This window comes from Pangasianodon hypophthalmus, chromosome 28 (assembly GCF_027358585.1).
Source record: "Pangasianodon hypophthalmus isolate fPanHyp1 chromosome 28, fPanHyp1.pri, whole genome shotgun sequence".
NCBI lineage: Eukaryota > Metazoa > Chordata > Actinopteri > Siluriformes > Pangasiidae > Pangasianodon > Pangasianodon hypophthalmus.
The window spans coordinates 13399583-13427582 of record NC_069737.1 but is presented as its reverse complement, the minus strand read 5'-3'; the positions used below and the strand labels follow the sequence as shown (position 1 = coordinate 13427582).

The 28000-nt window shown below is 39.5% G+C and overlaps 3 protein-coding genes across 3 annotated transcripts; 1 reads left to right on the top strand and 2 right to left on the bottom strand.

Moving 5' to 3' along the window:
- Positions 1-9: 9 nt before the first annotated feature.
- On the bottom strand, positions 10-12335 carry LOC113544325 (C-type lectin domain family 4 member M-like). The gene is made up of 5 exons (XM_034300991.2): positions 12073-12335; positions 2996-3655; positions 1785-1909; positions 1520-1632; positions 10-1433 (listed from the first exon to the last, which is right to left on the bottom strand). Exons 1-5 carry the CDS (start codon positions 12227-12229, stop codon positions 1313-1315), a joined length of 1176 nt encoding a protein of 391 aa, XP_034156882.2. The 5' UTR covers positions 12230-12335; the 3' UTR covers positions 10-1312.
- A 3658-nt stretch (positions 12336-15993) lies between these two features.
- On the bottom strand, positions 15994-19826 carry LOC117596324 (CD209 antigen). The gene is made up of 5 exons (XM_034301045.2): positions 19538-19826; positions 17865-18257; positions 17274-17416; positions 17096-17202; positions 15994-16950 (listed from the first exon to the last, which is right to left on the bottom strand). Exons 1-5 carry the CDS (start codon positions 19692-19694, stop codon positions 16809-16811), a joined length of 942 nt encoding a protein of 313 aa, XP_034156936.2. The 5' UTR covers positions 19695-19826; the 3' UTR covers positions 15994-16808.
- A 3906-nt stretch (positions 19827-23732) lies between these two features.
- LOC128317642 (asialoglycoprotein receptor 1-like) lies at positions 23733-27677 on the top strand. Its single transcript, XM_053230856.1, has 5 exons — positions 23733-23946; positions 25376-25699; positions 26170-26294; positions 26374-26480; positions 26576-27677. Exons 1-5 carry the CDS (start codon positions 23781-23783, stop codon positions 26727-26729), a joined length of 876 nt encoding a protein of 291 aa, XP_053086831.1. The 5' UTR covers positions 23733-23780; the 3' UTR covers positions 26730-27677.
- Positions 27678-28000: the final 323 nt, after the last annotated feature.

The window sequence follows — 28000 nt, the reverse complement described above, 5'->3', positions numbered from 1 at the left end:
ATGGCAGTACAATAAGTGCAAAACAAAGAAGGCACTACATTATTTAAGGATATTTAAATAAAGCTATTCACAAGCACTATATATACACAATGCAGAAGTATGTGCCATGATCATTGGCAATATCTTATAAATATCACTTTAGATGTATTTAAAACATTGCATGCAAACAGTACACAGGCAAATGGAAAGTACACACATTTGAAATATAAAAATTCATCTTGACTTTATTTGAAAGCAAAAATCATTCTAAAAATGAAAACTGTGCTTTTTTTTACAGTCAGATGCAGAAGCATTGGGCATTTTCAGGCATGTATTTCATTTTATAGTTATTGCATGGTTTATGAAGGTCAACACATTTTATTTCATTTCTCGAATCTTCGCCATGTAGACGAATAATTGATTTTGGCCTCTGTCTCCTCATATTTATATCCCAGTGAAACAGTAATTGGCAACCTCTTTAAGAGTTCCTAAACACTCAGGTGAACTGGAAAATGTAAATATAAATGCAAATGCCCAATTCAATTCTAAAAAAAATATAAAATGCATAAAAATAGAAATGCATTTTCTTCATAAAAAATTCTAGAGGTGCCAATAATTGTGACACATGGGGCTTTGTTAATATATACAGTACTTTATAGTATTTTTTTAGTATAAACTTTGTTATTGATTTTTATTTTATGACTTCTATGTTATCAAGACATTACGTTATCAAGCATTTTCAATTTTAAAAACATTAGTTATCCAGCACAAAATTAAATGTTACAGAAAAATGTCTGTATGTTGGAAAAGAAAGCAGCAAATTACATAAGAGACACTTTTCAGACAAAAAAACGTAATGAAGGCTGCTGGGTTTTGCTGCAAAAATAAGAAGAAAGTCTCCAGAAGAACTGTGGCTGCAAAGAGTCGTCACACCAAATATTGACTTTGTTTCATTCATTACTGTTTACTGCTTTTTATGGCATTTTTTAAGGTAGAAACATTTTATTTCATTATTTTAGAAGGCATCTTTCTTTGCATGTGCCTAAGACCTAAGACGTGTATATATATATATATATAATATTTGTATTAATTTTTAATTAAATATTAGATTTCTCTCATGTTTCTAGTATTAATCCTCGTGTAATCCAGTTTTTTGACATTCTTTATGGTGGGTGCCAATAATTCTGAAGATGACTGGATTTTTTTTTTTTTTGCAAAGGCGATAATACATTTTTACTCATAAAACAATCATAAATGCAATAGTATGGCTACAGTTGCTGTATGTGTGTGTGTGTAATTGTAATGATGGTCTTATGCTGTTACTGGAGACGAGTTATTCACAGATCCAGTAGTAAGTTTCTGTGCATGGTCTGTCAAACCATCTATCACTTCCTTCATACCTGTTTACAACACAGTCATCACTATCTGAAAAACCATTTCCAGATGACCAGTACCTGAAACAACAGAGAAAAGGTCTATTGCACTGGACACACTGAGTAAATTAATCCTGTGTAATGTATATTAATGTATAATCTCTTACGCAGTGGTCATTGATGTTCCATCCACCCATTTAAACACTCCTTCATTATCAAGGTCACTCAGACCAATATAAAATCCATAATTCTTGCTCTTGCTCAAGTTTTCCACAAAATCCTGTTGAGATGTCAGAAACCTGATTAGCACAGTGCTAAAATGAATGTAACGTAGAAACTAAATGTACTCAGTGTGTTGGTTCCATAATCTGCACACACATATCCTTTAAAGCTGCATTATAACTAAGGTAATGCTTAACTATGCATATGTACCTGCTCCTCTTTGCTGTTTATGATCATCAGGTCTGCTCCTCTCCCTCTGCAGTCCTGTCTGCTCTCAGTCCAGGTCTTCCTCTCACTGGAGATGTAATAAGGCTTGGAGCTAAAGAATATCCACCCTAAAAGCCAATAAATTAAAATGTTCCAATTTTAATTTGAATGATTTGGTTTCAAAATGTGTTTAAATTTTAAATCACTCTGGAACCAAAATATCTCAGTGCTGTAAATGAGTTAAAGAGGAAATAAGAATCAGGGTATTTTTCATTGCTTGGATTTTTTGTTTTTATCTTTCTTCAGAACCATTTCCTACACTAAGTCCCAGAATTCATTTATAAGTTAGAAGTTCGGCTGTAAAGAAGATGAGAAAGAAACACTGACAGAGAGACAGAAGTAAAGTGTTTTGGAGCCTTGAATCCGAATTCCTTTCCCTATGGGAGCACCAGGAATGCAGTGCTGAAGGACATGAGGTTTGTAGAAATGGTGCAAGCAGCAGATGAAGTCTTTAATGTAAGGTGGTGTGAGGTGTGGTTGTGGAACTGGAAGGGGATGTATGTCTGAAAACTTTTTTTCTTGCTTGGTTGCTTACGGCTAAAAGCTCCACACTGAAGTATACCAGCAGGAATGGTTTAAAGTCTGTTCAGTATTATGGAGTGTTCAATGTGCTACAGAAACTTCGGCTTGACTAGTAAAGCTTTCAAACATGGTCTTTCTCTCAAACTTCATTTATTTCATAACTCCATCTACTGTATGTAGTTGATTTAGTACTTATGGAAATTCCAGAGAAACTGGACCACATGACTTCAAATGATTCTACCTGCACATACCTTAAATTCCATTGCTAAAGCATTCAGTGCTTAAAGAAAACTATTGTTCAAGACTTTAAAGAGTATGTTGTAACAACATCAGGTATTTGGGATCTATCTGGAATAACTTGAGGCATGGTAATTAAGTGACAAAATATCTCAGAAATGTCAGAAAATATCAGAGATCGGACAGACAGTTTTTGAGAAATGTAAACTAATAACTAATAATGTGTCACATTTCTAAGTGTTTTTGTGCAACAAGAGGCTTTTAAAACAACAAATCTGTAAACTCTTAACTGTAGCCTACATAATCTGTGTTAACCATGTTCTCTGTCAGACTCAGAGCAGTTCCTGTCCATGGAACTGTTACAATCACTCACCACATTTAAAGCATGTACTCACCCAACTTAGTCAACTTTTCCTGAAGTTCAACTTTTTGCTTCTGTAACTGGTCTCTATCTTTAGTCAGGTTGTTGTAATTGGTCTGTAACTGGTCTCTATCTTTATTCAGGTTGTTGTAATTGGTCTGTAACTGGTCTCTATCTTTGGTCAGTTTCTTGTAACTGGTCTGTAACTGGTCTTTCTCTGTGTTCAGGTTGTTGTAACTGGTCTGTAACTGGTCTTTTTCTGTGTTCAGGTTGTTGTAACTGGTCTGTAACTGGTCTCTCTCTTTGGTCAGTTTCTTGTAACTGGTCTGTAACTGGTCTCTCTGTGTATTCAGGTTGTTGTAACTGGTTTGTAACTGGTCTCTCTCTTTAGCCAGGTTGTGGTAACTAGTTTGGAACTGGTATCTCTCTAATTTTAACTGGTCTCTCTCTATAGTCAGGTTGTTGTAACTGGTTTCTGACTGGTCTCTCTCTAATTGTAACTGGTATCTCTCTAATTTTAACTGGTCTCTCTCTATAGTCAGGTTGCTGTATCTGGTCTGTAGCTGGTTGTTTTCTGTATTCACGCTGTTGAATTTGATCCACAGCACTGTGATGGCAGTCAGCAGGAGAACACACAGCAGCAGCGGACACACTGCAGTCAATCTGTAACATTTATTCCCTGCATGGTTGTTTCCTGTATTTAGAAAGAAATTATATAATTTACAGCAGGCAAAATATACCAGCACCTTGGTGTGAGCTATAGATCTTCTTGAAAATAGGCAAAAACAAACAATAAAAAAACCTTTGTTGTTTTGCTAGTTATAATATCAGTAAATGACCTCGTTTAGACACCAAAATGAGCAACATACCAAAAAAAACTGCAAAGAGCCACCCGCTGAGGGTCTGTTACAGCTACCAGCTAACCAAAGAATAAGACATGGCTTTGCTACAGAACTGGCAAAGCTGTCGACACTGTAAACCTACAAGGTTTTAAAGATGTTAAATTCAGTTGGCTGGGCTTTAACCTCAGTAAGAGCTTCAGGTCTGTGTTTGGTTTTGGTATTGCAAGCACGGGATATGCAACCAAATATTAAGTGTTATTTACTTTAATTTACTCTAAGACTATCTGATCCTATACTTTTGCTCACCTAAAAATTGGGTGGTCTACCATCAAAGGCACCATCTTCTATGCTGTTTAACAAATCTAGATGTAAATATCAGTAAATGAAAGCTCAAATTCTGATCTATCGTCTCATAATCATCTTTTGATCTCAAACCCAGATATCTTCAATTGATGGAAATTAATAAATTAATAAAACAAATAGATCAGTACGTATACACATATTTCTGAGTGTGAGTGTATCTTCATAGGAGTTGTCAAAGTCACTGGAATCATCTCTGTTGTCTTCAGCAACTTCTGCATTTGCATAAATATCCTCACACCATTCTTCTTTTTGCAGTAATCCTGAAGGCAGTTGTACCAGTATGAAATTGTCTAAAACTACACAACACTCAAAGTGGCTATCTGAAAGAACATTGCCTACTTGACTGCTTGTGTTGCTGTTATTTCCTGTTTTATGCATTTGGCTTATGTGTTTTATAACAAGCAAGCAAAATGTGTGATCTCAGGGCGTTGACCTGACAAACTATCATGACAAACTATAAGCAGAAAGGCCTCACGAACAGAAGAATTTTTTAGGGTGTGTCCAGTGCACTTTGAATCTAGAATTTTACCTTTCCGGAAAAACCCCATAAAACACAAGTAATTTGCGATACTTGACAAAAATCTGACCCTAAAAATAAACTGCCTATAAAAACACATTTATACATTTGGAAGACTATGACACAGAGACAAACGACGCCAACACAAAGAGTACCAACAAATTCAACACACAGGTACAGCTACAGGGGTTGTAGGTAGGGGAGTGAGATGGAAAATATGCCTACCAAAAAATAAATATGTAAATTTAAGAGCTGCCAGCCTTTGCACATTTTGCGTAGGAGCTTCACATTTTCACAACAGAACACAAAAATGTCTTTTTTAGCAGATGAGCCAAGTGACATGTGAATACGAAACAGTATGACTGACAGTTGTGCAGGGGTTTTGAACTATCAGCTGATGCAGCTCCCATGTTTTCTGGCACGGTAAATGGGGAAGGTTTAGAGTTAATGTTAAAAAAAAAAAAAAAAAAAAAGCTATTAATGTCTGATTGTGCATTAAAATCCCCGTGATGCTAGAGCCATCTGTGGCTGGGAGTCCAAGAGAGCAAAACTGGCCATGCTCTTAGAGTGGGAGGGATGGCATATGCTCTTTCTCTCTCCTGTCAATCACAATGACACTATCCAATCATGGGCATCTGTGAGCTCAGGTATGTGGAATTGGGCGGATAGCGCTTTACTGCGAGTGTGTTATGCTGCCCCCTGATGCCTGCCCCATGAGCAGCATTTCAAAGATGCCATCAGCTGGCTTCACGTGTCTGAGAGGAAGCATGTGTTAGCCTCAAAACCATGTAGTTCATGTATCAATTTCATTCTTAGGAAAGTTTAAACAAAAAAATGTTCTAATCAAGAAATAAAAAGCTCTATGGCTTTCATAAACAGACAAAATGTTACTGAACACATTTGAAAAATGTGCCTAATGTTTGAATAGTTGGATAATATTCATAAAATAGCAAATTTGAGAACTCCTGCAAGTCAAGAGTTTTTAGAGTGAACGCAGAGGATCATGTTCGAAGGACTGATCCGTAGTGGTGTGCTAATGTCTGTTATATGCAATTAGGCTACTTTTAAAGCTGCTCGGCTTCTTATATCATGGCCACTGTTATACGTCAAGTCTTGAAAAATATTACTAAATTCTGACCTGGGACTCTCTCAGACTGGCCTGAAGATTAGAGGGAGTTTAAATGTGGTTATTCCGAGAAAGAACGAAGCAGAAAATGAAATGGGGATTGTTATGTGCAACTGCACATCGTTTTAATCAGTAATTGTGTGTTGTAAGTTTCATAGATGTTACAGGTTGTTCGTTGGAGCATGTTGCCTTCATTCACTGCCTCAACCAATCCAGGCTGCCAAGAGGAGGAAGTTCAATCCATAAAAGCCGCTCTAGAACCGGAACCAGAAGAGGAGAGTACAGAGAGACGAAAGAGCTGAGTGTGACAAATGAAGAAGAAGTTGTGAATGTTTGTGTTGTCTGTAATTGACTTACTGAGTTGCGTTCTGATTTGTTTGATTTTTGTGATTTCTCAAACAAGACCCAGACTATGTACGCTGTCTGTTCTTCTTTTGTTTAATGGAGCTTGGACAGGTAAGAAAGGGCACGCTCATACATAACGCCACACGTAGGTAACAAGATGCCTAAACACATTAAGAACGTGAGGGAAGCCTAGTGTAGGTAGACATCTTTGGTTTGGTTTGGTTTGTTTCTAGGGGAGTGAGTGTAAATTTGAGAATAGGGAAGTTTGGTTTTGGTTATATTATAGTCTTTCCTTTAGCACAACCATGGTCCAGCTCCTTTGTCTTTTCCTTCTTATTTATACTCCTTTTAAATACTTTGTAAATATTTCTCTTATGTCTGGCATTGGCTAATGTGTGTTAAAATATAAAGCGCTGTTGAACAAGAAAGCACAGTAAACTCTGTACACTAACAAGGTGTTTGTGGACTTATGTGTAGCCAGGTAGATTTGGATTGCACCAATTTAATCACTCATGAAATTCCCTTGCTCGATCATGCCCCAGTTCTTCAACCATACTGGGTGATTCCACCCTCCCAGTATGAGACCGTGAAGGCACACATTAAGCAGCTTCTTGACAGCCAAATTATCAGAGAAAGCAGTAGTCCTTATTCATATCTACCATATATATCTCCTATCGTCTTGGTGGTTAAAAAAGATGGTAGCCTTCGACTCTGTGTTGACTATTGACAGCTGAATGTGAAGACCTGCCATGATGCCCATCCCTTACCCAGAATAGAAGAGTCGTTAGACGCATTGTCTGGGGCAAAGTGGTTTTCGACTCTTGATTGGTTACAATCAGGTGCCGATGGCTTAGAAAGACAAGTTTAAGACTGCTTTTTGTAAGCCACTTGGTCTATTTGAGTTCAATCGTATGCCCTTTGGGCTCTGTAATGCCCCAGGTACATTTCAGCGTCTTATGGAGCGCATGTTTGGGGACTGTCGCTACCAGTCAGTTCTGCTGTACCTGGATGATATCATCGTGTTTTCAACTTCTGTGGAGCAACATCTTGAGCAACTGGAGAAAGTGTTCGCCAGGTTGCAGGAGCAAGATTTGAAGGTCAAGTTGCCGAAGTGTAAATTCTTTCAGCACCAAGTGAGTTACCTTGGACATGTGGTTTCTGCGGAGGGGGTGTCTACTGATGCTGCAAAGATTGAAGTGGTCAAAGAATGGAAGCGTCCATGCCATCTTGCTGAATTACGATCCTTTCTTGGCTTTGCGAGTTATTATCGAAGGTACGTAGAGGGGTTTTCTAAGCTTGCTGCCCCTCTGCACCACCTTGTAGGAAAACTCATCGGAACTCGCAAGAAGGGGAAGACTCCTCAGGTCCCTTTAGTGACGGACTGGGATGATGCCTGTGAACAGACTTTTCAGACATTGAAGGAGAGGCTCACCTCTGTCCCAGTCTTGGCTTACGCTGACTTCAAAAAGCCCCTTGTATTGGAAGTAGATGCAAGCCATGGGGGGTTGGGCACCATCCTCTCACAAGAGCAGGGTGGGAGGTTGCGCCCTATTGCTTTTGCCAGCACGGGATTATGGCCCACTGAAAGGAATATGGACAACTATAGTTCCATGAAGCTTGAGCTTCTTGCCGTTAAATGGGCTGTAACAGAAAAATTTAGAGTACTTGCTGGGTAACCATTTTACCATCTTAACAGACAACAACCTTCTGAGTCATTTACAGACCGCCAAGTTGGGAGCCATTGAGCAACAGTGGGCTTCACAGCTGGCCTCGTTCAATTTTACCATCAAGTATCGCCCAGAGAAGAACAATCAAAATGCTGATGATTTATCCCGGCAGTACCTGGAGCATTTCGCCTTTGGGACAGAGGTTCCGCCATTGGGGATATTGGCTACTGGCCATGATCAGCTGGCTGCCACAGAGGGTCAGTGTGGAGAGGTCGTGGCGTTTCCATCAAGCTCACCTCAGGATCTGAGCCTGCTACAGGATGCTGACCCGGTGATTGGCCCCATATGGAGGTTCCATAGAGAGGGGAGGTATCTTCGAGCTGAAGAGTGCAAATCTTTGTCCTGTTCCAGCAGGGTGCTGTTTCACCAGTGGGATCGGCTGGTTGAATGAGAAGGGGTGTTGTACCGGGTGGTGTACACCACAGGCGGTGGGCCAGAGACATTTTTTCAAATGTTACTCCCTCAGTGTTTGCAAGAAGAGGTTCTGCTTAGAGGATGGCCATCAGGGTATGTAAAGAACCCTGCAGCTGCTCCGGAGCCATTGCTTTTGGCCAAATATGGCCCGGGATGCAGAACTGTGGTGCCAGCAGTGTCAGAGATGTGTGTTGGGAAAGGCTGTTCAGCCCAAGGTTCATACTCACTGGAGCACATTGTAGGCTGCCCAACCTAATGAGATTCTAGCCGAATGTTGGAAGGAGCTGTACGAGTGAGCTTGAACAGGTGTTTGTGTGTGGCTAAATTTATTAAGTGTTTTGCGAGTGACCTGACTGGCGTGAATATCCTGGGATTAGCACCTTGACTTCCAGTCATTGTCATGCACGACCAGCGCTGCGGGTATGTTTAAATTACTTAAGGGGCTATTTAATGTATGTGGCGTAGGTTTTTTATGCTATGTACTAGCTGTTGAACGGACCTGTCATGCTGAGGTATTTAGCCTATTAGTTTCGTAGCTGCAAATTTCTTCTCTCTATATATAACTATTTTATGCTTGTACTTTTATGCCCAGGCTGGTTTGGACGATATGCACTTTTTACCGTGTGTGTGTGTGTGGGTGCATGTGTGGCATGCGGTAAATTGTGAAGTTTGTTTTGTTTTCTCCCTTTTTGTGTCCTTTCTAGATTGAAACAGCCTTTTTTTCTTGATGTTGGTTGCTGTTCTCTGTACCATTAGGTGCATATGTGAAGTTTTATTGGGGTGCTGCGCTATAGATTTTATTGTTGAACTTCCCTCTAGCCTGTTGGCTATAGGTTGTATGAAATACATATGTTTTCCCACTGTTGGAACTAATCAGTCTAGCTGGTCCATTTGCCCAGTCACAACAGGGTTAGTTACAAGTTACTGACCCTGAGTCTTCCCTCAACTTGTCATGGGGTCATAACAGGGAGCAGAATGGGGGTCATAACAGAAGGAGAATGTAAGTTCAAGGACCCTAATAAGTGAGGAAGTAGCCTAGGTGGTGGTTCTACCATCAAGAATGGTGATTACGGATGGGCAGATTCTATACTTAGGTGATCTCAGCTTTATTATTTTTTTCATAAAGGACAGTGGAGACAAATAAAACAAAGATAAAACAAAAAATGAAACAAAGTGTCCACTTTAAAAGATAGAGCTATAAGTCATATATTTTAAAGTCATCTGTGATGTATTATTTCATTTTTATAGTCATTTTAAAGTCTTTTTATTGCTGCACATTTCCGCAAAGTCATGAAACTGTGTGAGTACAGAGCAGATTAGCACAGACGAGCAGCTGTACAGCTGTGTATGTACACAGAGTCGATTCTAGGGACTGTGGAGGCCCCACGCAGGAAAATGTAAGGGATCCTGGTATTTCTTTCCTTTTTTATTGCCATTATATAACCCAGACACCTTTATAAAGAATCAGAAATCCACAAAAAAAAATTTGTGGCGAAATCAGTCCCACTGTAGGGGAGTTCCGTGTATACAGTTGTACAGTACCCATCTGAGGTTTTGGGGAGTTCTGTAGTTTGTGGACTTATGTGTCCACAACTGTATTTTTGTGATTGCTTTATGAGATTTTCTAGGTATTAAATAATTTGGATTCATACTGGTTATGAATGTTCTAATAAAAATGAACACACGTTTGTATCTGTTCTCCCATATGAGTTAACACTGCATGGAGCAGATGTTACAGACTGACAGCAGTGTGTGCTGCTGCTGTGTGTTCTCCTGCTGACTGCCATCACAGTGCTGTGGATCAAATTCAACATCCTGAGTACAGAAAACAACCAGCTACAGACCAGATACAACAACCTGACTATAGAGAGAGAGACCAGTTACGGACCAGTTACAACACCCTGACACCCCAGCTCTGAATGTCTACTCTTGGATTGAGCCTTGGGCTTTGCCTGTGAAGACTGCATTTGTCATTAAAAAGGATAAACCAGCATGAACACGAGAGAGCTGTCTATGGGAGAAAAGCAGGATTTTGAAGCTGAGAAAAGAGGAAAAATCGATGAAAAATGTCCCGAAAAAGAAAGAATCCACTTGTGTACTAACAACCAGACATCAAACTGGTCGACCAAGGAAAGCAACAGCAGCTGATGACAGAAACATTGTGAGAGATGTGAAGAAAAACCAAAAAACAACAGACAATGACATCACTACGAACCTCCACAGGGCAGGGGTGAAGGTATCACAATCCACCATTCGAAGAAGACCTCGAGAGCAGAAATATAGAGCCCATACCACAAGAAGCAAAGCACTTATCAGCAGTAAGATTTGGAAGGCCAGATTGGAATTCACAAAGCAATACAGTGATGAGCAACGAAAGTTCTGGAACCAAGATAAACCTCTACCAAACTGATGTAAAGGCCAAAGTGTGGAGAAAGAAAGGATCTAATCACGATCCAAAACATACAAGCTCATCGGTCAAGCATGCTGGAGGTAGTGTCATGGCTTGGGCTTGCATTACTGCTTCTGAAACAGGCTCACTAATATTCATAGATGGTAGCAGCAGAATGAATTCAAAAGTCTGCAGAAAAATTTACAAAGAAATGCATCCAGTCTAATTGGGAGGAGATTCAGCAAGCACAAGACTATGACCCAAAATGCACTGCCAACACAACAAAGTACTTCATCAGGGGAAAAAAGAGGAAGGTTTTAGAAGAGGAGACTGAATGGAGAAACCCCACAAAACAAACAACTGTAAGAAGCTGCAGTACAAACCTGGAAAAGCATCACTAAACAAGAATGCAACAGTTTGGTGATGTCAGTTGGTTGTCAGCTTGATGCAGTTATTGCAAGCAAGGGATATGCAACCAAATATTAAGTATTATTTACTTGGTGCCATTTCACAAAGGTGCCATGTTCTATGCTGTTTAACACATCTAGATGTAAATGTCGGTAAATGAAAGGTGAAATTCTGATCTATCGTCTCATGATCATCTTTTGATCTCAAACCCAGATATCTTCAATCGATGTACACTCCGCAGTTCTCACATGCCTGTGTGCATGTGTGAGAGAGAGAATCAGCTAAAGATGCAACAGATAATGCTAGTAATAGTAATAGTCACATGTGGGTGTTATGGGGCTTATTTCCCAAATAAAATCCAAAGACACTATGAGATGCTCTTCTTTAATACTTTCCTCTGTCTTTATTTCTTCTTTTCTATTTCTTCCCTGTGGCCTCTTTTTTTCAAACCAGTACCTTCCCATCAAAATAAAGAACTACAATATATTCCATCACCCAAATATAGGATGAATCCTTTACTTAACAAATCCAGTAATACTTACTCAGCACAAACAATAAAATCTTTTCATATGTTTAGCTCTTTCACTAGCATTAGCTTCTTCCAGAGCTCACAATCCCTCATGTCTAGCCAGGCAAAGACAATAACCGAAGCAAACAGTTACATTATTTGTAAAGATACATGTCTCTATAGCAGTGCAGAAAATGTTGGATTCAGACACGACAGCTATGCTTGAGCCCTTGTCGACAGCATTTTAGTGAAACGTGCGTACCCACACTGTACGAAAAAAGAAGACTTGAGGGGAGATTTAATGTACTATAGAGAAATAAGGTATCACAGAGAATTAATATAGTATCATTTCTAATGACGTCTACTGCATCGTGTAAAACACTTATTTTTAAAGGGGGTTACATTTTACACACAAATTAAATTGAGTAGATCAGTACATATACACATATTTCTGAGTGTGAGTATATTTCACCTGAGCTCTTAGATTGCTCGAAGCTTCTGGCCTTCCGAGTCGCTAAATTGTCCTCATTCATATAAACATCTTCATAGGATTTGTCAGAGTCACTGGAATCAGCTCTGTTTTCTTCAGCAACTTCTGTATTTGCATAAATATCCTCACTCATCTCCATTCTTCTTTTTGCAGTAATCCTGAATGCAGTTGTACCAGTATGAAATTGTCTAAAACTACACAACACTCAAAGTGGCTGTCTGAACGAACACTGCCTACTTGACTGCTTGTGTTGCTGCTGCTATTTCCTGTTTTATGCATTTTGCTTATGTGTTTTACAGCAAGCAACGAAATGTGTGATTTCAGGGTGTGGACCTGACAAGCCGTAACCACATTATCAGCAGAAAGGCCTCATGAAACAGGAGACTTTTTTGGGGTGTGTCCTGTGCACTTTGAGTCTAGAACTTTACCTTTCAGGAAAAACCCCATAAAGCACAAGTAAAAAGGTTACTCTTTTTTTCATGTTGTATATTTGTGGTAATACTGGAACCAGTACTTGAATACTTGACTGCATTAATTTATCCTATATGTGTCACGGCGAAAAAAGGAGGCGGATTCAATAGCGAGTAAACTGAGGTTTTAATGAGGTTGCAGATAAAGAACAGGCTAAGCGGACAGTCCAAGGAAGCCAGAGTTCAAGAACCGCGGAACTGTGAAAAGCACAAACATGAAAACAACGAACTGACAAAAGACAGGACAAACGCTGAGGTATAAATAGAGCCGGTAATGAGTGGCAGCTGAAAGCAATGAACTAATCAACCGTAGTACATGAAAGTAGTTCCCAGTAGACCAGATACTGGAATCCGCGTCCCCTCCGTCTCGAGTCCAGAATGCGGTTAACCGAATAAGCGGGTTCCCCATCTACGAGACGCGGCCGGGGGGCCACTTTTGACCGACGACGTAGACGGGAGGCTTCGACCGGTGGCGATCAGCCTGAGCCTTGGTGCGCGCACCCACCCGGAGAAGTGTCTGACGAACAGTTCTCGAGGTGCAACGGCACTTCTGGACGAAGGCGTGGGCAGAGGGGACCGCGACTTCGGATTCCAGGCTGGGAAAAATAGGTGGCTGGTACCCTAAGCTACACTCAAACGGAGTAAGGCCCGTGGATGACACTGGCAATGAATTGTGTGCGTACTCCACCCAAGAGAGCTGTTGGCTCCAAGAGGACGGGTTGTGAAACCAAACATCGTAACACCCGCTCCAGATCTTGGTAGGCCATGAATGTGAAAGACGTGATCAACGACAATAACCGTCATCTCCCTGGCAGAAGGCAATTTGGGCAGGGGAATAAAATGAGCCGCCTTCGAGAACCGGTCCACCACGGTCAAAACCACCATGTTACCCTGGGACAGAAGGAGGGCGGAAACGAAATCTAACGCTATGTGGGACCAGGGTCTAGAAGGGACAGACAGCGGTATAACTTGCCTTTAGGCGGAGACTTACCTGGCAATAAATATATGGCACAGTCATAGGGATGGTGCAGCATGAGAGAAGCGGCCCGAGACTTACTGAACACTCCCTTCAGGTCCATGTACTCCTTGGGCACGTTAGACAGATCCACTGACTCCTTCTGGAAAACAGAAGTAGACACAGACGAACAGGCAGACACAAGACAATTAGCATGACAATATTCGCTCCATGATAAGACCGTACTGGAACGCCAGTTAATGTGAGGGTTATGGAGCGAGAGCCAGGGGTGACCTAAGACAACAGGAGCGAGCGGGGAGTCGGCAAGAAGGAAGCATATCTCCTCCGAGTGATTCCCCGACGTGATGAGTGTTACCGGACCGGTGGTGTGTGTGATAGTGGAGAGAGTTTGGCCATTGAGAGCACTGACGGAGATGGGCTGGTTAAGCATAGACACAGGCAGATGAAGTTGGAGAGCAAACTGAATGTCCATAAAATTACCTTCCGCTCCAGAGTCCAAAAGGGCTTGACCGGGGGGAAATGTGCTTCCCTGCTGCAGCCATACCAGAAGGAGCGTTGTAGAAGAGGCTTTACCCGCCGCTATTCCACCCGACAGTAACCTCTGATCGGGGGCTTTTACCAGACAGCTCAGGTGCTTTTACCAGACAGCCCGAGGCACAATCCTCTTGTCCGACGGCGATCCCTCTCCTCCCGGGACAGTCGGGCTCTGCCCACTTGCATGGGCTCCAGATCGTGCGCAGGGATGACCGCATCGCTGGAGAGGGAAACCGGGAGATCCATGGCAACCGGAACTGCGCGTCATAGCCCCCGCTGTTCCTGCTGCTGTTGGCGTGCGTCCACCTTAATGGCCAGAGCGATAAGCCTGTCCAGGGACGTTGGGAGCTCCAGCATGAATATCTCCCTCTGGATGCGTTCTGCCAGCCCATGCAGGAACATATCCCACTGCGCCTCCTCGTTCCACTTACACTCCGTCGCCAGGGTGCGGAACTCGAATTAGTAATCCGAAACAGGAAGATCACCCTGACGTAAGTCGGCCAGCTTCTGAGCTGCCTCGCATCCCTTCACGGCCCAATCAAAAACCCTCCTCATCTCTTCGGCGAGTGTCTGGAATGAGGCACAGCACGGGTGTTGGTTTTCCCATACCGCTGTCCCCCACAACGCCGCCTTCCCCGACAGTAACGTCAGCACCAGCGCCACCTTGGATCACTTGGTAGAGAAGGTCTGGGGCTGGAGAGAAAAAAAAAAAAAGCGAGCATTTGGTGAGGAAGGCACGGCAAAGCCGCGGCTCACCAGAGTATGAGGCAGGAGGTGGTAGGCGTGGCTCGGGTTGAGTAGTAAGCGGCGATTGAGGGGTTAAACTTTGAGGAGCTGGCGCAGTGGGTGATGTCACCGGTCCGGTTCTCAGTAGTTGCACTTGGGCAGTGAGCTCGGTCACCTGCGCCACCAAAGTCTGTACCACGCGACCATCTGTTCCTCTTGCCTGTCGAGACGCGCAGCCGTGTCCGAGAGAAAGCTGTTGACGCCGGCAGCACTCTCTGAATCCATTATATTGGTCAGTTCGTTCTGTCACGGCGAAAAAAGTAGGCGGATTCAATAGCGAGTAAACTGAGGTTTTAATGAGGTTGCAGATAAAGAACAGGCTGAGCGGACAGTCCAAGGAAGCCAGCTGGAAACAGTAATCCTCCAGAGTTCAAGGCACACAGCGCAACCGCGGAACTGTGAAAAGCACAAACATGAAAACAACGAACTGACAAAAGACAGGACAAACGCTGAGGTATAAATAGAGCCGGTAATGGGTGGCAGCTGAAAGCAATGAACTAATCAACCGTAGTACATGAAACGGCCAGAAGGGGCCGGTGAACCCATGAACCGTGACAATATGGACAAATGAAGAAAGACAATTCACAGGGGATTCAATTGATATTAATTGATATAATTTTGTATGAATTTCTTGCATGATTCGCTGTTCACACTGTATTTTATATCTAAAAAACCTCAACCCTTAACAGTAAGAGCTCCTCAGCACAGCTAAATCTCCTTCAATCAGCAGCTCTACTGTCACATCCACAGACACACATCCTCACACATTCATGTCATCGTCTTGCCACTAGAGGTGCTCCTCTCCAAACACTCGGTAGTTTTATTATATTATGTCTCCTAATAAAGTAGCATAATTCAAGCATTATGTTAAATCCATAATAAGTATAAAAATGAACTATATGCTATATGCTGTGATTTAATTAAGGTGTGCTTAGTGGCTTCAAGCGTATGATCCTCTGTCTCCAGAATAAGGGTAAAGATTGAAATATTGTATATTTCGCTCATGTGAAATCATTAGAGAACATTTTTTGTAAATTGTAAAAGAGTAATGAGTCAGATATCAGAGGCTATTAGAGCTGCAGGTTAAATATTACATACACAGTGATTATACAGCTGTCCTAATTAGTGAGCCACTCAAACGTTCTTCAAGCAGTAAATAACTTTATTGCCTCATTTTAGAACAGAAGCCATTATTTCATTTCCCCAAACAGCAGATTTATCACATCAAGAATCCTGGTATATTGTAACCACACTATCAGTTCAGGCAGAGATTGAAACACGTGACTGCTTTGAGAAGCATGTCATTTCAGACCTGATGATTTGTGGCTCCTAAAGTCACAACCCCAGCAGGACTCGAACCTGCAATCTTCTGATCTGATACATGTAATCTAATCAAAGTCCAACACACAAACAGTACATATTTTTTTTACAAATTAAAACATAAAGTTCATTAGAGAAAAAAAATGCATTAAACAGTAATCACACTGAAATATATTCAATAAAAATCATTATAGATGGTGAATTAAGTAAGGAATAAAACACTTGGCGCTGTGGCTGCTATAGCAAAAATAATCAGTGACAGGGTTCAGTTTAACCTGTTATATCATCTATCATCATTCTTTGGATCCTCGATCACATTTGGGCCAAGCGGGAAAAGGTGAAAATTTAATTTTTAAACAAGCATTTCCTAAAAAATGATTAAAAAATGATTTCCTTAAAAATGATTAAAAATTCTGTACAAGACTTCTGAGATTCAGGCCAGCCACTGATCACACACTGAAAAGAGACATTTGAAAGTAGAAATGGATTTCCCTTTCCACAGATCTGAACACTAGATAGTTTTACATGATAGGACTTGAGAATACAAGAACAGTGACTAATACAATTACAACTGCTCAATACATGCAGTTTGAATTGGGAATATTTGATCATTTTACAGTACTGTTCTCTAATTACTGAAAAGCACTTTTCTCACAGATCCATGGTAGCTGAGCCGAACATGGCGCGTCGTTCCAGCTCTTCCTATCGGGAAAACCCAGAATCTCAGCACAGTCCTCATCACCTACATTATTTGGTTCCCCATAACCCCAGTACCTGAAACCCACAGAATAACAATCAGACTTATATCATTAGCATGTAGTTTAACACAGTTTACAATCTTCCATCGGTTAGTTGGGTTGGTGCATCCTGTAAAGTGAGATATTTGGAAATAAATACAGAATTAATTTCTGTTCCTTACGCAGTGGTAAGTCGTGTACCATCCACCCATTTCCACACCCCCTCTGTGTCTCTGTCACTCAGACCAATCCAAGCCTCATTCCTTCCCAAGTGTTTAATGATGAACTCCTGTGATTGAGAACACAATATGAATATATAGTGATTTGTTCTCTCTCTCTCTCTCTCTCTCTCTCTCTCACCTGTTCCTCTCTGCTGTTTATGATCACCAGGTCTCCTCCTCTACTTCTACAGTCTTGTCTGCTCTCACTCCAGGTTTTCTGCTCAGTAGAGATGACGTAAATGCTGGAGCTGAAATATCTCCATCCCACTTTGGCATGTGAATCTGATCAGGCAGTAGGACACATCATGTTCAGTGTATTTCCATAAAACACAATTACAAATAATCAGGTGGTGGTGTCATAGGACCTCCCCACCTGTGATCTCATATTACAGCAATTTGCCAAAAATTTTTTTCTTTTTTTTTTTAAGAATGACATACTTTTATCCATTTATTGTTACCTCTAATGTAATGGAACACCTGCTGAAAATTTCTTGACTGTCACAAAGATAAATGTTAAATACACTTCTCACAGATAAGATCAACTATAAAGCATTTTTCTTTGTTAAATAAACAATTATTTTATCCATTTATTATTATTACATAGAAACTATAACATTAGAAATTTAGGAAATGAATCAATACCTTCTGACCAATCAGAATCGAGAATTCAGCAGTCAAAAGTTTCAAACAAAAGTTTACCATTTACAGTTGTTTTGATTGATTTGCTCACCTATAGCAGTTAGCTTCTTCTGAAGGGCGTCTTTTTCCTTCTGTAACTTCTCACTCTTGTCTTTCGTGTCATTGTAACTGGCTTGTAAAATGATCGTTTTATTTGTCAGTTCCTTCAGTTTGGCTTCTTGTTGATCCTTCTCCCTATTCAGGTCATAATTAGCGGACTGCAGCTGGTCTCTCTCTATAGTCAGGTTGCTGTAACTGATCTGTAACTGGTCTCTCTCTATAGTGAGGTTGTTGTAACTGGTTTGTAGCTGGTTGTTTTCTATATTCACATTGGTGAATTTGATCCACAGCACTGTGATGGCAGTCAGCAGGAGAACACACAGCAGCAGCAGACACACTGCAGTCAATCTGTAACATTTATTCCCTGCATGGCTGTTTCCTGTATCTAGAAAGAAATTAGGCAACGTAACAACTTAACATTTGTACATCAATTGTTCAGAAGCCAAACTGAGAAGAGTAGTGAGACTTACAGCAGGGAAATTATACCAGCACCTTGGTGTGAGCTATAGATCTTCATGAAAATGGGCAAAAACAATCAACAACAACAACAAAAAAACCTAAACTGTATAATGTTAATAAATGTATTTGTAACATTTATTATTAATTGGCTCAAGTTCCCTCTGCACGCTGAAAATTTCATTTCAACAAAATTGAATCTGTCACTCCACTTGTTCACTCATGTTGATTTGCTAGTTATAATATCAGTAAATGACCTTGTTTAGACACCAAATTGAGCAACATACAAAAAAACTGCAAGGAGCCACCCACTGAGGGTCTGTTACAGCTACCAGCTAACCAAAGAATAAGACATGGCTTTGCTACAGAACTGGCAAAGCTGTCAACACTGTAAACCTACAAGGTTTTAAAGATGTTAAATTCAGTTGGCTGGGCTGTAATCTCAGTAAGAGCTCCACAGTTCTCACATGCCTGTGTGCATGTGTGAGAGAGAGAGTTAGCTAAAGATGCAACAGATAATGCTAGTGTAATAGTCACATGTGGGTGTTATGGGGCTCATTTCCCAAATAAAATCCAAAGACACTATGAGATGCTCTTCTTTAATACTTTCCTCTGTCTTTATTTCTTCTTTTCTATTTCTTCCCTGTGGCCTCTTCACACTCAATTCTCTTTTTTTCAAACCAGTACCCCCCATCAAAATAAAGAACTACAATATATTCCATCACCCAAATATAGGATGAATCCTTTACTTAACAAATCCAGTAATACTTACTCAGCACAAACAATAAAATCTTTTCATATGTTTAGCTCTTTCACTAGCATTAGCTTCTTCCAGAGCTCACAACCCCTCATGTCTAGCTAGTCAAAGACAATAACCGAAGCAAACAGTTACATTATTTGTAAAGACACATGCCTCTATATCAGTGCAGAAAATGTTGGAATCAGACACGATAGCTATGCTTGAGCCCTTGTCGACAGCATTTTAATGAAACATGCATACCCACACTGTACGAAAAAGAAGACTTGAGGGGAGATTTAATGTACTATAGAGAAATAAGGTAATACAGAGAATTTATATAGTATCATTTCTAATGATGTCTACTGCATCGTGTAAAATGCTTATTTTTAAAGGGGGTTACATTTAACACACAAATTAAATTGAGTAGATCAGTACATATACACATATTTCTGAGTGTGAGTGTATTTCACCTGAGATCTTAGATAGCGTGAGGCTTCTGGCCTTCCGAGTCGCTAAATTGTCCTCATTCATACAAATATCTTCATAGGATTTGTCAGAGTCACTGGAATCAGCTCTGTTTTCTTCAACAACTTCTGCATTTGCATAAATATCCTCACTCATCTCCATTCTTCTTTTTGCAGTAATCCTGAATGCAGTTGTACCAGTATGAAATTGTCTAAAACTACACAACACTCAAAGTGGCTATCTGAACGAACATTGCCTACTTGACAGCTGGTGTTGCTGTTGTTATTTCCTGTTTTATGCATTTGGCTTTTGTGTTTTATAAGCAAAATGTGTGATCTCAGGGCGTTGACCTGACAAACTATCATGACAAACTATAATGACACTATCAGCAGAAAGGCCTCATGAACAGAAGACTTTTTTGCGGTGTGTCCAGTGTACTTTGAGTCTAGAACTTTACCTTTCCGGAAAAAAAAACATAAAACGCAAGTAATTTGCGATACTTGACAATAATCTGACCCTAATAATAAACTGCCTATAAAAACACATTTATACATTTGGAAGACTATGACACAGAGACAGACAACGCCAACACAAAGAGTACCAACAAATTCAACACACAGGTACAGCTACAGGGGTTGTAGGTAGTGGAGTGAGATAGAAAATATGCCTACCAAAAAATAAATATGCAAATCATCATTTAAGAGCTGTCAACCTTTGCACATTTTGCATAGGAGCTTCACATTTTCACAACAGAACACAAAAATGTGCCAAAAGAGCAGTCTTTTTTATTCCATAATAAAACTGGCAGATGAGCCAAGCGACATGTGAATATGTAACAGTATGACTGACAGTTGTGCAGGGGTTTTGAACCATCAGCTTTAAAGATGAGTTGATGTGGCTCCCATGTTTTCTGGCACGGTAAATGGGGAATGTTTAGAGTTCATTAATGGTAAAAAAAAAAAAAAAAAAAAGCTATCATGATTGTGCATTAAAATCCCCATGATGCTACAGCCATCTGTGGCTGGGAGTCCAAGAGAGCAAAATTGGCCATGCTCTTGGGATGGCATATGCTCTTTCTCGCTCCTGTCAATCACAATGACACTATCCAATCATGGGCATCTGTGAGCTCAGGTATGTGGAATTGGGCGGATAGTGCTTTACTGCGAATGTGTTATGCTGCCCCCTGATGCCTGCCCCATGAGCAGCATTTCAAAAAGATGCCATCAGCTGGCTTCACGTGTCTGAGAGGAAGCATTTGTTAGCCTCGAATCATGTATCAATTTCATTCTTATGAAAGTGTAAACAAAAAAATGTTCTAATCAAGAAATAAAAAGCTCTATGGCTTTCAGAAACAGACAAAATGTTGCTGAAAACATTTCAATAATGTGCCTAATGTTTGAATAGTTGGATAATATTCATAAAATAACAAATTTGGGAACCCCTGCAAGTCAAGAGTTTTTAGAGCATCATGTTTGAAGGATTGATCCGTAGTGGTGTGCTAATATCTGTTATATGAAATTAGGCTACTTTTAAAGCTGCTCGGCTTCTTATATCATGGCCACTGTTATACGTCAAGACAGAAAAGTCTTGAAAAAAATACTAAATTCTGACCTGGGACTTTCTCAGACTGGCCTGAAGATCGTTTTAATCAGTAATTGTGTGTTGTAAGTCTCTTAGACATTACAGGTTGCTCATTGGAGCATGTTGCCTTCATTCACTGCCTCAACCAATCCAGGCTGCCAAGAGGAGGAAGTTCAATCCATAAAAGCCGCTCTGGAAGCGGAACCAAAAGAGGAGAATACAGAGAGACGAAAGAGCTGAGAGTGTGACAAATGAAGAAGAAGTTGTGAATGTTTGTGTTGTCTGTAATTGGTTTACTGAGTTGCGTAGGTAACAAGATGCCTAAACACATTAGGAAAGAGGCGACTGCCATCTCATGTATTTATATTTAGTGAGAGAAGCCTAGTGTAGGTAGACATCTTTGGTTTGGTTTGGTTTGTTTCTAGGGGAGTGAGTGTAAATTTGAGAATAGGGAAGTTTGGTTTTGGTTGTATTATGGTCTTTCCTTTAGCACCACCATGGTCCAGCTCCTTTTTCTTTTCCTTCTTATTTATACTCCTTGTAAATACTTTGTAAATATTTCTCTGTCATGTCTGTCATTGGCATGCTAATGTGTGTTAAAATATTAAGAGCTGTTGAACAAGAAAGCACAGTAAACTCCATACACTAACAAGGTGTTTGTGGACTTATGTGTTCCCTCTGTTGGAACTAATCAGCCTAGCTGGTCTATCTGCCCGGTCACAGCAAGGTTAGTTACAAGTTACTGACCCTGAGTCTTCCCTGGACTTGTCGCGGGGTCATAACAGGGATCAACTGCAGAAAGGAAAATGAGACAGAAGGAGAATGTAAGTTTATTGACCCTAATAAGTGAGGAAGTAGCCTAGGTGGTGATTCTACCATCAAGAATGGAGATTACGCATGGGCAGAGTCTATACTTAGGTGATCTCAGCTTTTTCTTCATAAAGGACAGTGGAGAGAAAGAGGATATCAGAATTACTCATTTAACTTTGACTCCTTATATTCAAAGTTGAATCTTTATTTAAACAAGTAAGACGCAAAATAAAATAAAGTGTCCACTTTAAAAAATATAGCTATAAATCATATATTTTAAAGTCAGCTGTGATTTATTTCATTTTTATAGTCATTTTATAGTCTTTTTATTGTTGCACATTCCAGCAAAGTAACGAAACTGTGTGAGTACACAGCAGACTAGCACAGACATGCAGCTGTACAGTAGTGTGTGTACACAGAGTAGATTCTAGGGACTGTGGAGGCCCCACGCAGGAAAATGTAAGGGATCCTGGTATTTCTTTCCCTCTTTATTACCATTATATAACCCAGACACCTTTATAAAGAATCAGAAATCCACATAAAAATCAGTCCCATCTGAGGTTTTGGGGAGTTCTGTAGTTCTGTAGTTTGACATATTTTAATGAACTTAGTGTCAGCCATTAGGGGTCTCCCTCACAACTCAGGGCACTTAGCAATTACCTGCCTTGTCTGTCCTGTAGCTTTACCTCTGTGTGTGCAACCCACATACTCAACACACACAGCAATTTCATACACATTTGCCTAAAAAACTCTGTATTTTTGTGATTGCTTTATGAGGTTTTCTAGGTATTAAATTATTTGGATTCAGACTGGTTATGAATGTTCTAATAAAAATGAACACACATCTAACAGACCGTTTGTATCTGTTCTCCCATATGAGCTAACACTGCAGGGAGCAGATGTTACAGACTGACAGCAGTGTGTCTGCTGCTGCTGTGTGTTCTCTCGCTGACTGCCATGACAGTGCTGTGGATCAAATTCAACATCCTGAGTACAGAAAACAACCAGCTATGGACCAGGTACAACACCCTGACTATAGAGAGAGACCAGTTACGAAACCAGTTGCTGGATTCACCAGCTCTGTCGCTAAACTATTTTGAATGCAAATGGCCAGAGGCAACAGTGGCAAGGAAAAAAATCCCTGAGATGACAGAAACCTTGAGAGGATCCAGGACTGGCATTTCATCCAGTGATGTTCACTATAGTCACCCATTCTCTTTCTAGCTATATTAGACACAGATAAATTGGTTGGTTACAGGATCTTATAGCACAGCACTGCTGAAATCTTGATTCTGATTGGTCAGGAGGTGTTGATTAATTTTCTCTGTAGTGCAGCTGCAAATCACAGTATAATGTTGTCAATTACAGGTTTAATATATAAATAGAATTAATCCAATGTGTGCAAAATTCCCAACCCGTGGACAAAAATAACCAACAAAAGTAGTCCAACACCACAACTGCCGAAAGCTGTGGAATTGCCTCATGCAGTAACACATTTGTTTATTTTAGGATGTCATTACCAAATGAGTATGAATATTAATTATACAGTGGGGAAAAATATAATGTTCTAAAAGTGTTAGGGATGTCCATCTTATTTTCATTCAAACTTTGCTGGATTTTATTATAACACTGAAGTTTAGCAAACATTTTTTAATATCTACACTAAGTTCCATGCAAGTTTATTCACAAAAATCGCATTCAGTTCCACTGGTGCTTGGTGACTTCCTCATTTCCTTATCACACATTAGTGGTTGCCCTATTTTACCCGCCACAATAGGTGATCCATGTCATTACAGCCTACACACCAATTGGAAGTTAATAGATACAAACAGAGGCACTGTACATCAGTGATCAAAGATGTCTGAGCTAGTTTCTGATTATGTGAACTACGCTGAAAGGAGAGGAGAACGCATAGAGAAGGTGGTGGAAATCTGTGACCTTGCCGATGCTGGTAGAAGTCATGACCGTAAAGAAGACACAGAAGCCACGTGTGTAAAGAAAAGCCTACGGACTGAACACACAGGTTAGTAGGTTTTAAAGTCTGTGGTGTCAGATGTTTTAGAGTCTCCGGTGTCATGGGTAAAGCTGTAACTTTAAGTAACTTTAACTTTAAGGTTTCTTGGTAACATGAAAAACTGTAAATTTCTTTCCTATTACCTTCAAGAGAACGTGAGGAAATGACTGTTTATAGCTGTTATAACTTGAGCAATAACAGGAACTAACTTGTTCCACAACCAGCTGTAAACAGATTTTTTTTTAAATGGGTTCGTGTTCTTTCTTTCAATGTTATCATATTATTTGTTTGTGAGAATTTTCTCATATCTTTATGAGAGCAAATAAAACAACAAAATTTAAACTATTAAAGTAAGCTATTTAAACTGTAAAGTAAAATATGCAAAATGTAATAGAATTTTTTAAAAAAAACCTGAAAATAATGTTTGTTTATTTTTAAAATTGATAAAAATAATATTGATGCTATATTGATATAGCATCTAGATTAAAGAGTACATCTTTACAATGGTTCATAGGTGAAAATAAATCAGATCACAACGAACACGTACTATGAGATGGTATGAACTGCCATTCCACAAATTTAAAGAAATAAGAAAAAGAAGTACTATGTAGAAGTTTTGAATCGCTTAAAGGTTCTAATCTGCCATTAAAAAAAAGGAAGGAGAGGGGAATGAGGAAGAAAAAGACAATACTTTAGTATCATAGTTTCATCATGATCACACAATCTAAGGTTAAATATGAACAATCGACTTTATTTCGAGTCAGCAACGTCATACACTCACCAGCCACTGTATTAGGAACATGATACTAACACTGTTTTGCTTTGCTTTGCTCACAGAACAGCTTCAATTCGATTTAGTGCCACTGAAACCAAAGATAGTCAATGGCAAAGTCCTGGTATTCTTAGAGTTTGGCCTCTGCTACAATGCTTGATTAAAATCCACCAACAATTGCACAGTGCAGTATTGGCATAAACATAAATGAAACATTTAGGATTTAAAAGAAGAGTGGATTGTTAAATTGTGGCAGAAACAATGTCTTTTTCCTCTCACCAGAGATCTCTCATGGCAGGAATTACACCAAGGGCTTGTTTCTGTTTATGTGAACCTTTAATGGTAGGCCTGTTCTTATAGAAGAAGATGTTGTAGCACAGTCTGTTGTAGAATTTTATTAGGATTCAACTTGTATAGTGTGAAAAGGTTGCTGAAATCTCACTGTCTAAAATTGGCTTCAGTTGACTTTCATTCAAATTATTAAAATGACCTGTGTGTAGTTTCACCTATAGCCTATTAGGTCTGACCTGTAAGTCACTCTGGATAATGGCATCTGCCAAATGCTGTTAATGTACATTTTAAATTGACTTAAGAGACACCTCTGTTTTGATTGTTCAGAGAAAATAAGACTAAAATAAATGTGAATCTGTGCCCATTCATCTCTAGCAGGATGCACTGCAGGGGGAAGATGTCACACACTGACTGCAGTGTGTGTGCTGCTGCTGTGTGTTCTCCTGCTGACTGCTGTCACAGTGCTATGGATCAAATTTACCAACCTGAATACAGAAAACAACCAGCTACAGACCAGATACAGCAACCTGAATATAGAGAGAGACCAGTTACAGACCAGTTACAACGATATGAGAAATGAGAGAAACCAGTTAAAATTTCAGAGAGACCAGTTACTTTTTCAGAGAGACCAGTTACTGTTTCATAGAGATCAGTTACAGCAGGAGGCATCAGGACTGAAGAACGCGCTTTTAAAATTTGGTAGGTGTATATTACTTAATAATAGTTTTTATGTAAAATGCTAAAAACTCTTCTTAATGAATGAAAGTTAATATTTTGTGTGTGTATATATATATATATATATATATATATATATATATATATATATATATATATATATATATATATATATATATGTGTGTGTGTGTGTGTGTGTGTGTGTGTGTGTGTACAAAATATAAAATTTCATTCACTAAAAGGAGTTTTATACAAATGAAGCTTCATTTAACTAAACATGCATAGGTTAGCATAATAAAAACTAAAAATCGACATTATTTTTGTTGTTTGAATTAATTCCTTAAAATAAATTAAGTAACATGACTTAATGACTGTGCTGTCATGAAACCAAGTGTTAATATGGAAATGAAATCATCTCTGAATTATTATTAATAAATCATTATGTTATCAAATGGCATTTATGTCAGTGCATTAATATTTACACTATTTACAAGGATGGAGAGTCTTCAGCTCGAGCGTTTACAATATTTCTACTGAAAAGAAGACCTGGGGTGAGAGCAGAAAGTACTGCACAGACAGAGGAGCAGACCTGGTGATCATAAACAGCACAGAGGAACAGGTGAGAGAGAGAGAGAGAGAGAGAGAGAGAGAGAGAATAAGTGAGTATCTATATTCATATCATGCTATTACAATTACAGGAGTTCATCAGTAATTATACTGGCGGTACTGAAGCTTGGATTGGTCTGACTGACAGAGAGACAGAGGGGGAATTTAAATGGGTGGACGGTAAACCACTGACCACTGCGTAAGACATCACTGAACTCAAATTTACTCATGATGCAGTTTTTCTCTCAGTCTGATGCTTCATAACAGACATTCTGACTCTCTCTGTGCTTTCAGGTTCTGGTGGGATGGGGAACCCAATGATTATGGACATAATGAGGACTGTGTTATAACAAGCTATAAAAATGCTAAATTTAACATATCATCATGGGCTGATTATCCCTGTAACTTCCCTGTAGTCGGGATTTGTGAGATGAAAATATTTAACTGAGCACATGGGAGTCAGTCACTGAAATTGAAAAAAGTTAGAATTGATAACTATGTGAATCTTTGTTGACTTGTTGACTTTGTGCTTCTTTTCCATTTATTCTCACAATAGCAGCTCTCAAGTTGCTTGAATGATTCTGTCTAGCAGTGTTACAGCTTTCATAGATTTAAAATGAAGACAAAACTTAATTCTGTACTTAAATACAATCTGTTTTTGGACTTACAAAGAGCTGGAGCGACAGGCCACGCTCTGATAAAGAAGAGTAGTCTGTGAGAAAAGTGTTTTTTAGTTGTATAAATGACTAAATGATTTCTTAAATATATATATACTGGCCACTTCTACATTGCCGTAACTGTGTGTTATTATTTTTAGCCAATGGCACAAAGTGTACAGAAGATCACATGACCATATGAACCACATTTTAGGAATTAATTTGATCATGTTTGGCACAAATGAGAGTGTTTATTGTGTTTTGTCTTTACTATAGATGATTTGGTGTAAAAGAGAACTGGAAGTGAGAGAACAGTGCAGAACTGAACAGAGATTTTCACTGATTAAGAAGTCACTGAATAGTAATCACTTCTGCGTTAGAGGTTACTGAACTCAGTGATTCCCGTTACTAGAAAACGTCAACCACGATGTCATTTTCAAGCTACGTTTGTGGACAATAATTACTTTGAAAGTATCTGAACGTATCCATTCCACAGAACATATGCTTATCCATGCAGATTAGACGAAGCCTCACAGGATGATGAAGTGTGCATTCAGAGAAACTCTTTTTACACTTCAGTTATCTCTGCTGATGACCTTTTTTACACTAGTTTTAAATTATTAGACCTATTTGATATTACATATTATATTAGACACAGCTTCTCTCCATGATAAAAACAATGTGAAGGAGTTATACACTAAGTGTAATTGTTAAAATGTAATCATGAAAATAAAACAATAAAACTGGAAAATAATCAAACATGGGATGGTACCAGTAAGTACGTGTCATGTCAGGCTGCACCACACCATCGTATCATTGATTATTTTCTTGTAACAGCTCTACCCCAAGTGTTCTATTTCATACTTTTAAATGACTTTTTCATGTTTTGTTAGTGTTAATTAAAGCAGTAAATAAGGTTAGTTATTATGGAATCTTATGGAATCTTAATGTAAAGCATTGCAACATATCAGCATTAATATTTAATATTGTGTTCTAATGTACTGCATTTTAGATACATACTGTATATTATTGTACTGTAAGTGCATGATACTGTGACTCTATA

What these genes read in the sequence shown, in the direction of transcription:
- LOC113544325 (XM_034300991.2), bottom strand. Translation starts at nt 12,229, where the DNA reads ATGGAGATGAGTGAGGATATTTATGCAAATACAGAAGTTGCTGAAGAA. An exon ending in CGAGCAATCTAAGAGCTCAG is followed by an intron (nt 3,656 to 12,072) that starts GTGAAATATACT and finishes TTCTAAATACAG; the next exon opens with GAAACAACCATGCAGGGAAT. An exon ending in GGAACATCAATGACCACTGC is followed by an intron (nt 1,434 to 1,519) that starts GTAAGAGATTAT and finishes CTGTTGTTTCAG; the next exon opens with GTACTGGTCATCTGGAAATG.
- LOC117596324 (XM_034301045.2), bottom strand. Translation starts at nt 19,694, where the DNA reads ATGGAGATGAGTGAGGATATTTATGCAAATGCAGAAGTTGTTGAAGAA. An exon ending in TAAACAGCAGAGAGGAACAG is followed by an intron (nt 17,203 to 17,273) that starts GTGAGAGAGAGA and finishes TCTCAATCACAG; the next exon opens with GAGTTCATCATTAAACACTT. An exon ending in GGTACACGACTTACCACTGC is followed by an intron (nt 16,951 to 17,095) that starts GTAAGGAACAGA and finishes TGTGGGTTTCAG; the next exon opens with GTACTGGGGTTATGGGGAAC.
- LOC128317642 (XM_053230856.1), top strand. Translation starts at nt 23,781, where the DNA reads ATGTCTGAGCTAGTTTCTGATTATGTGAACTACGCTGAAAGGAGAGGA. An exon ending in CCTACGGACTGAACACACAG is followed by an intron (nt 23,947 to 25,375) that starts GTTAGTAGGTTT and finishes ATTCATCTCTAG; the next exon opens with CAGGATGCACTGCAGGGGGA. An exon ending in TAAACAGCACAGAGGAACAG is followed by an intron (nt 26,295 to 26,373) that starts GTGAGAGAGAGA and finishes TTACAATTACAG; the next exon opens with GAGTTCATCAGTAATTATAC.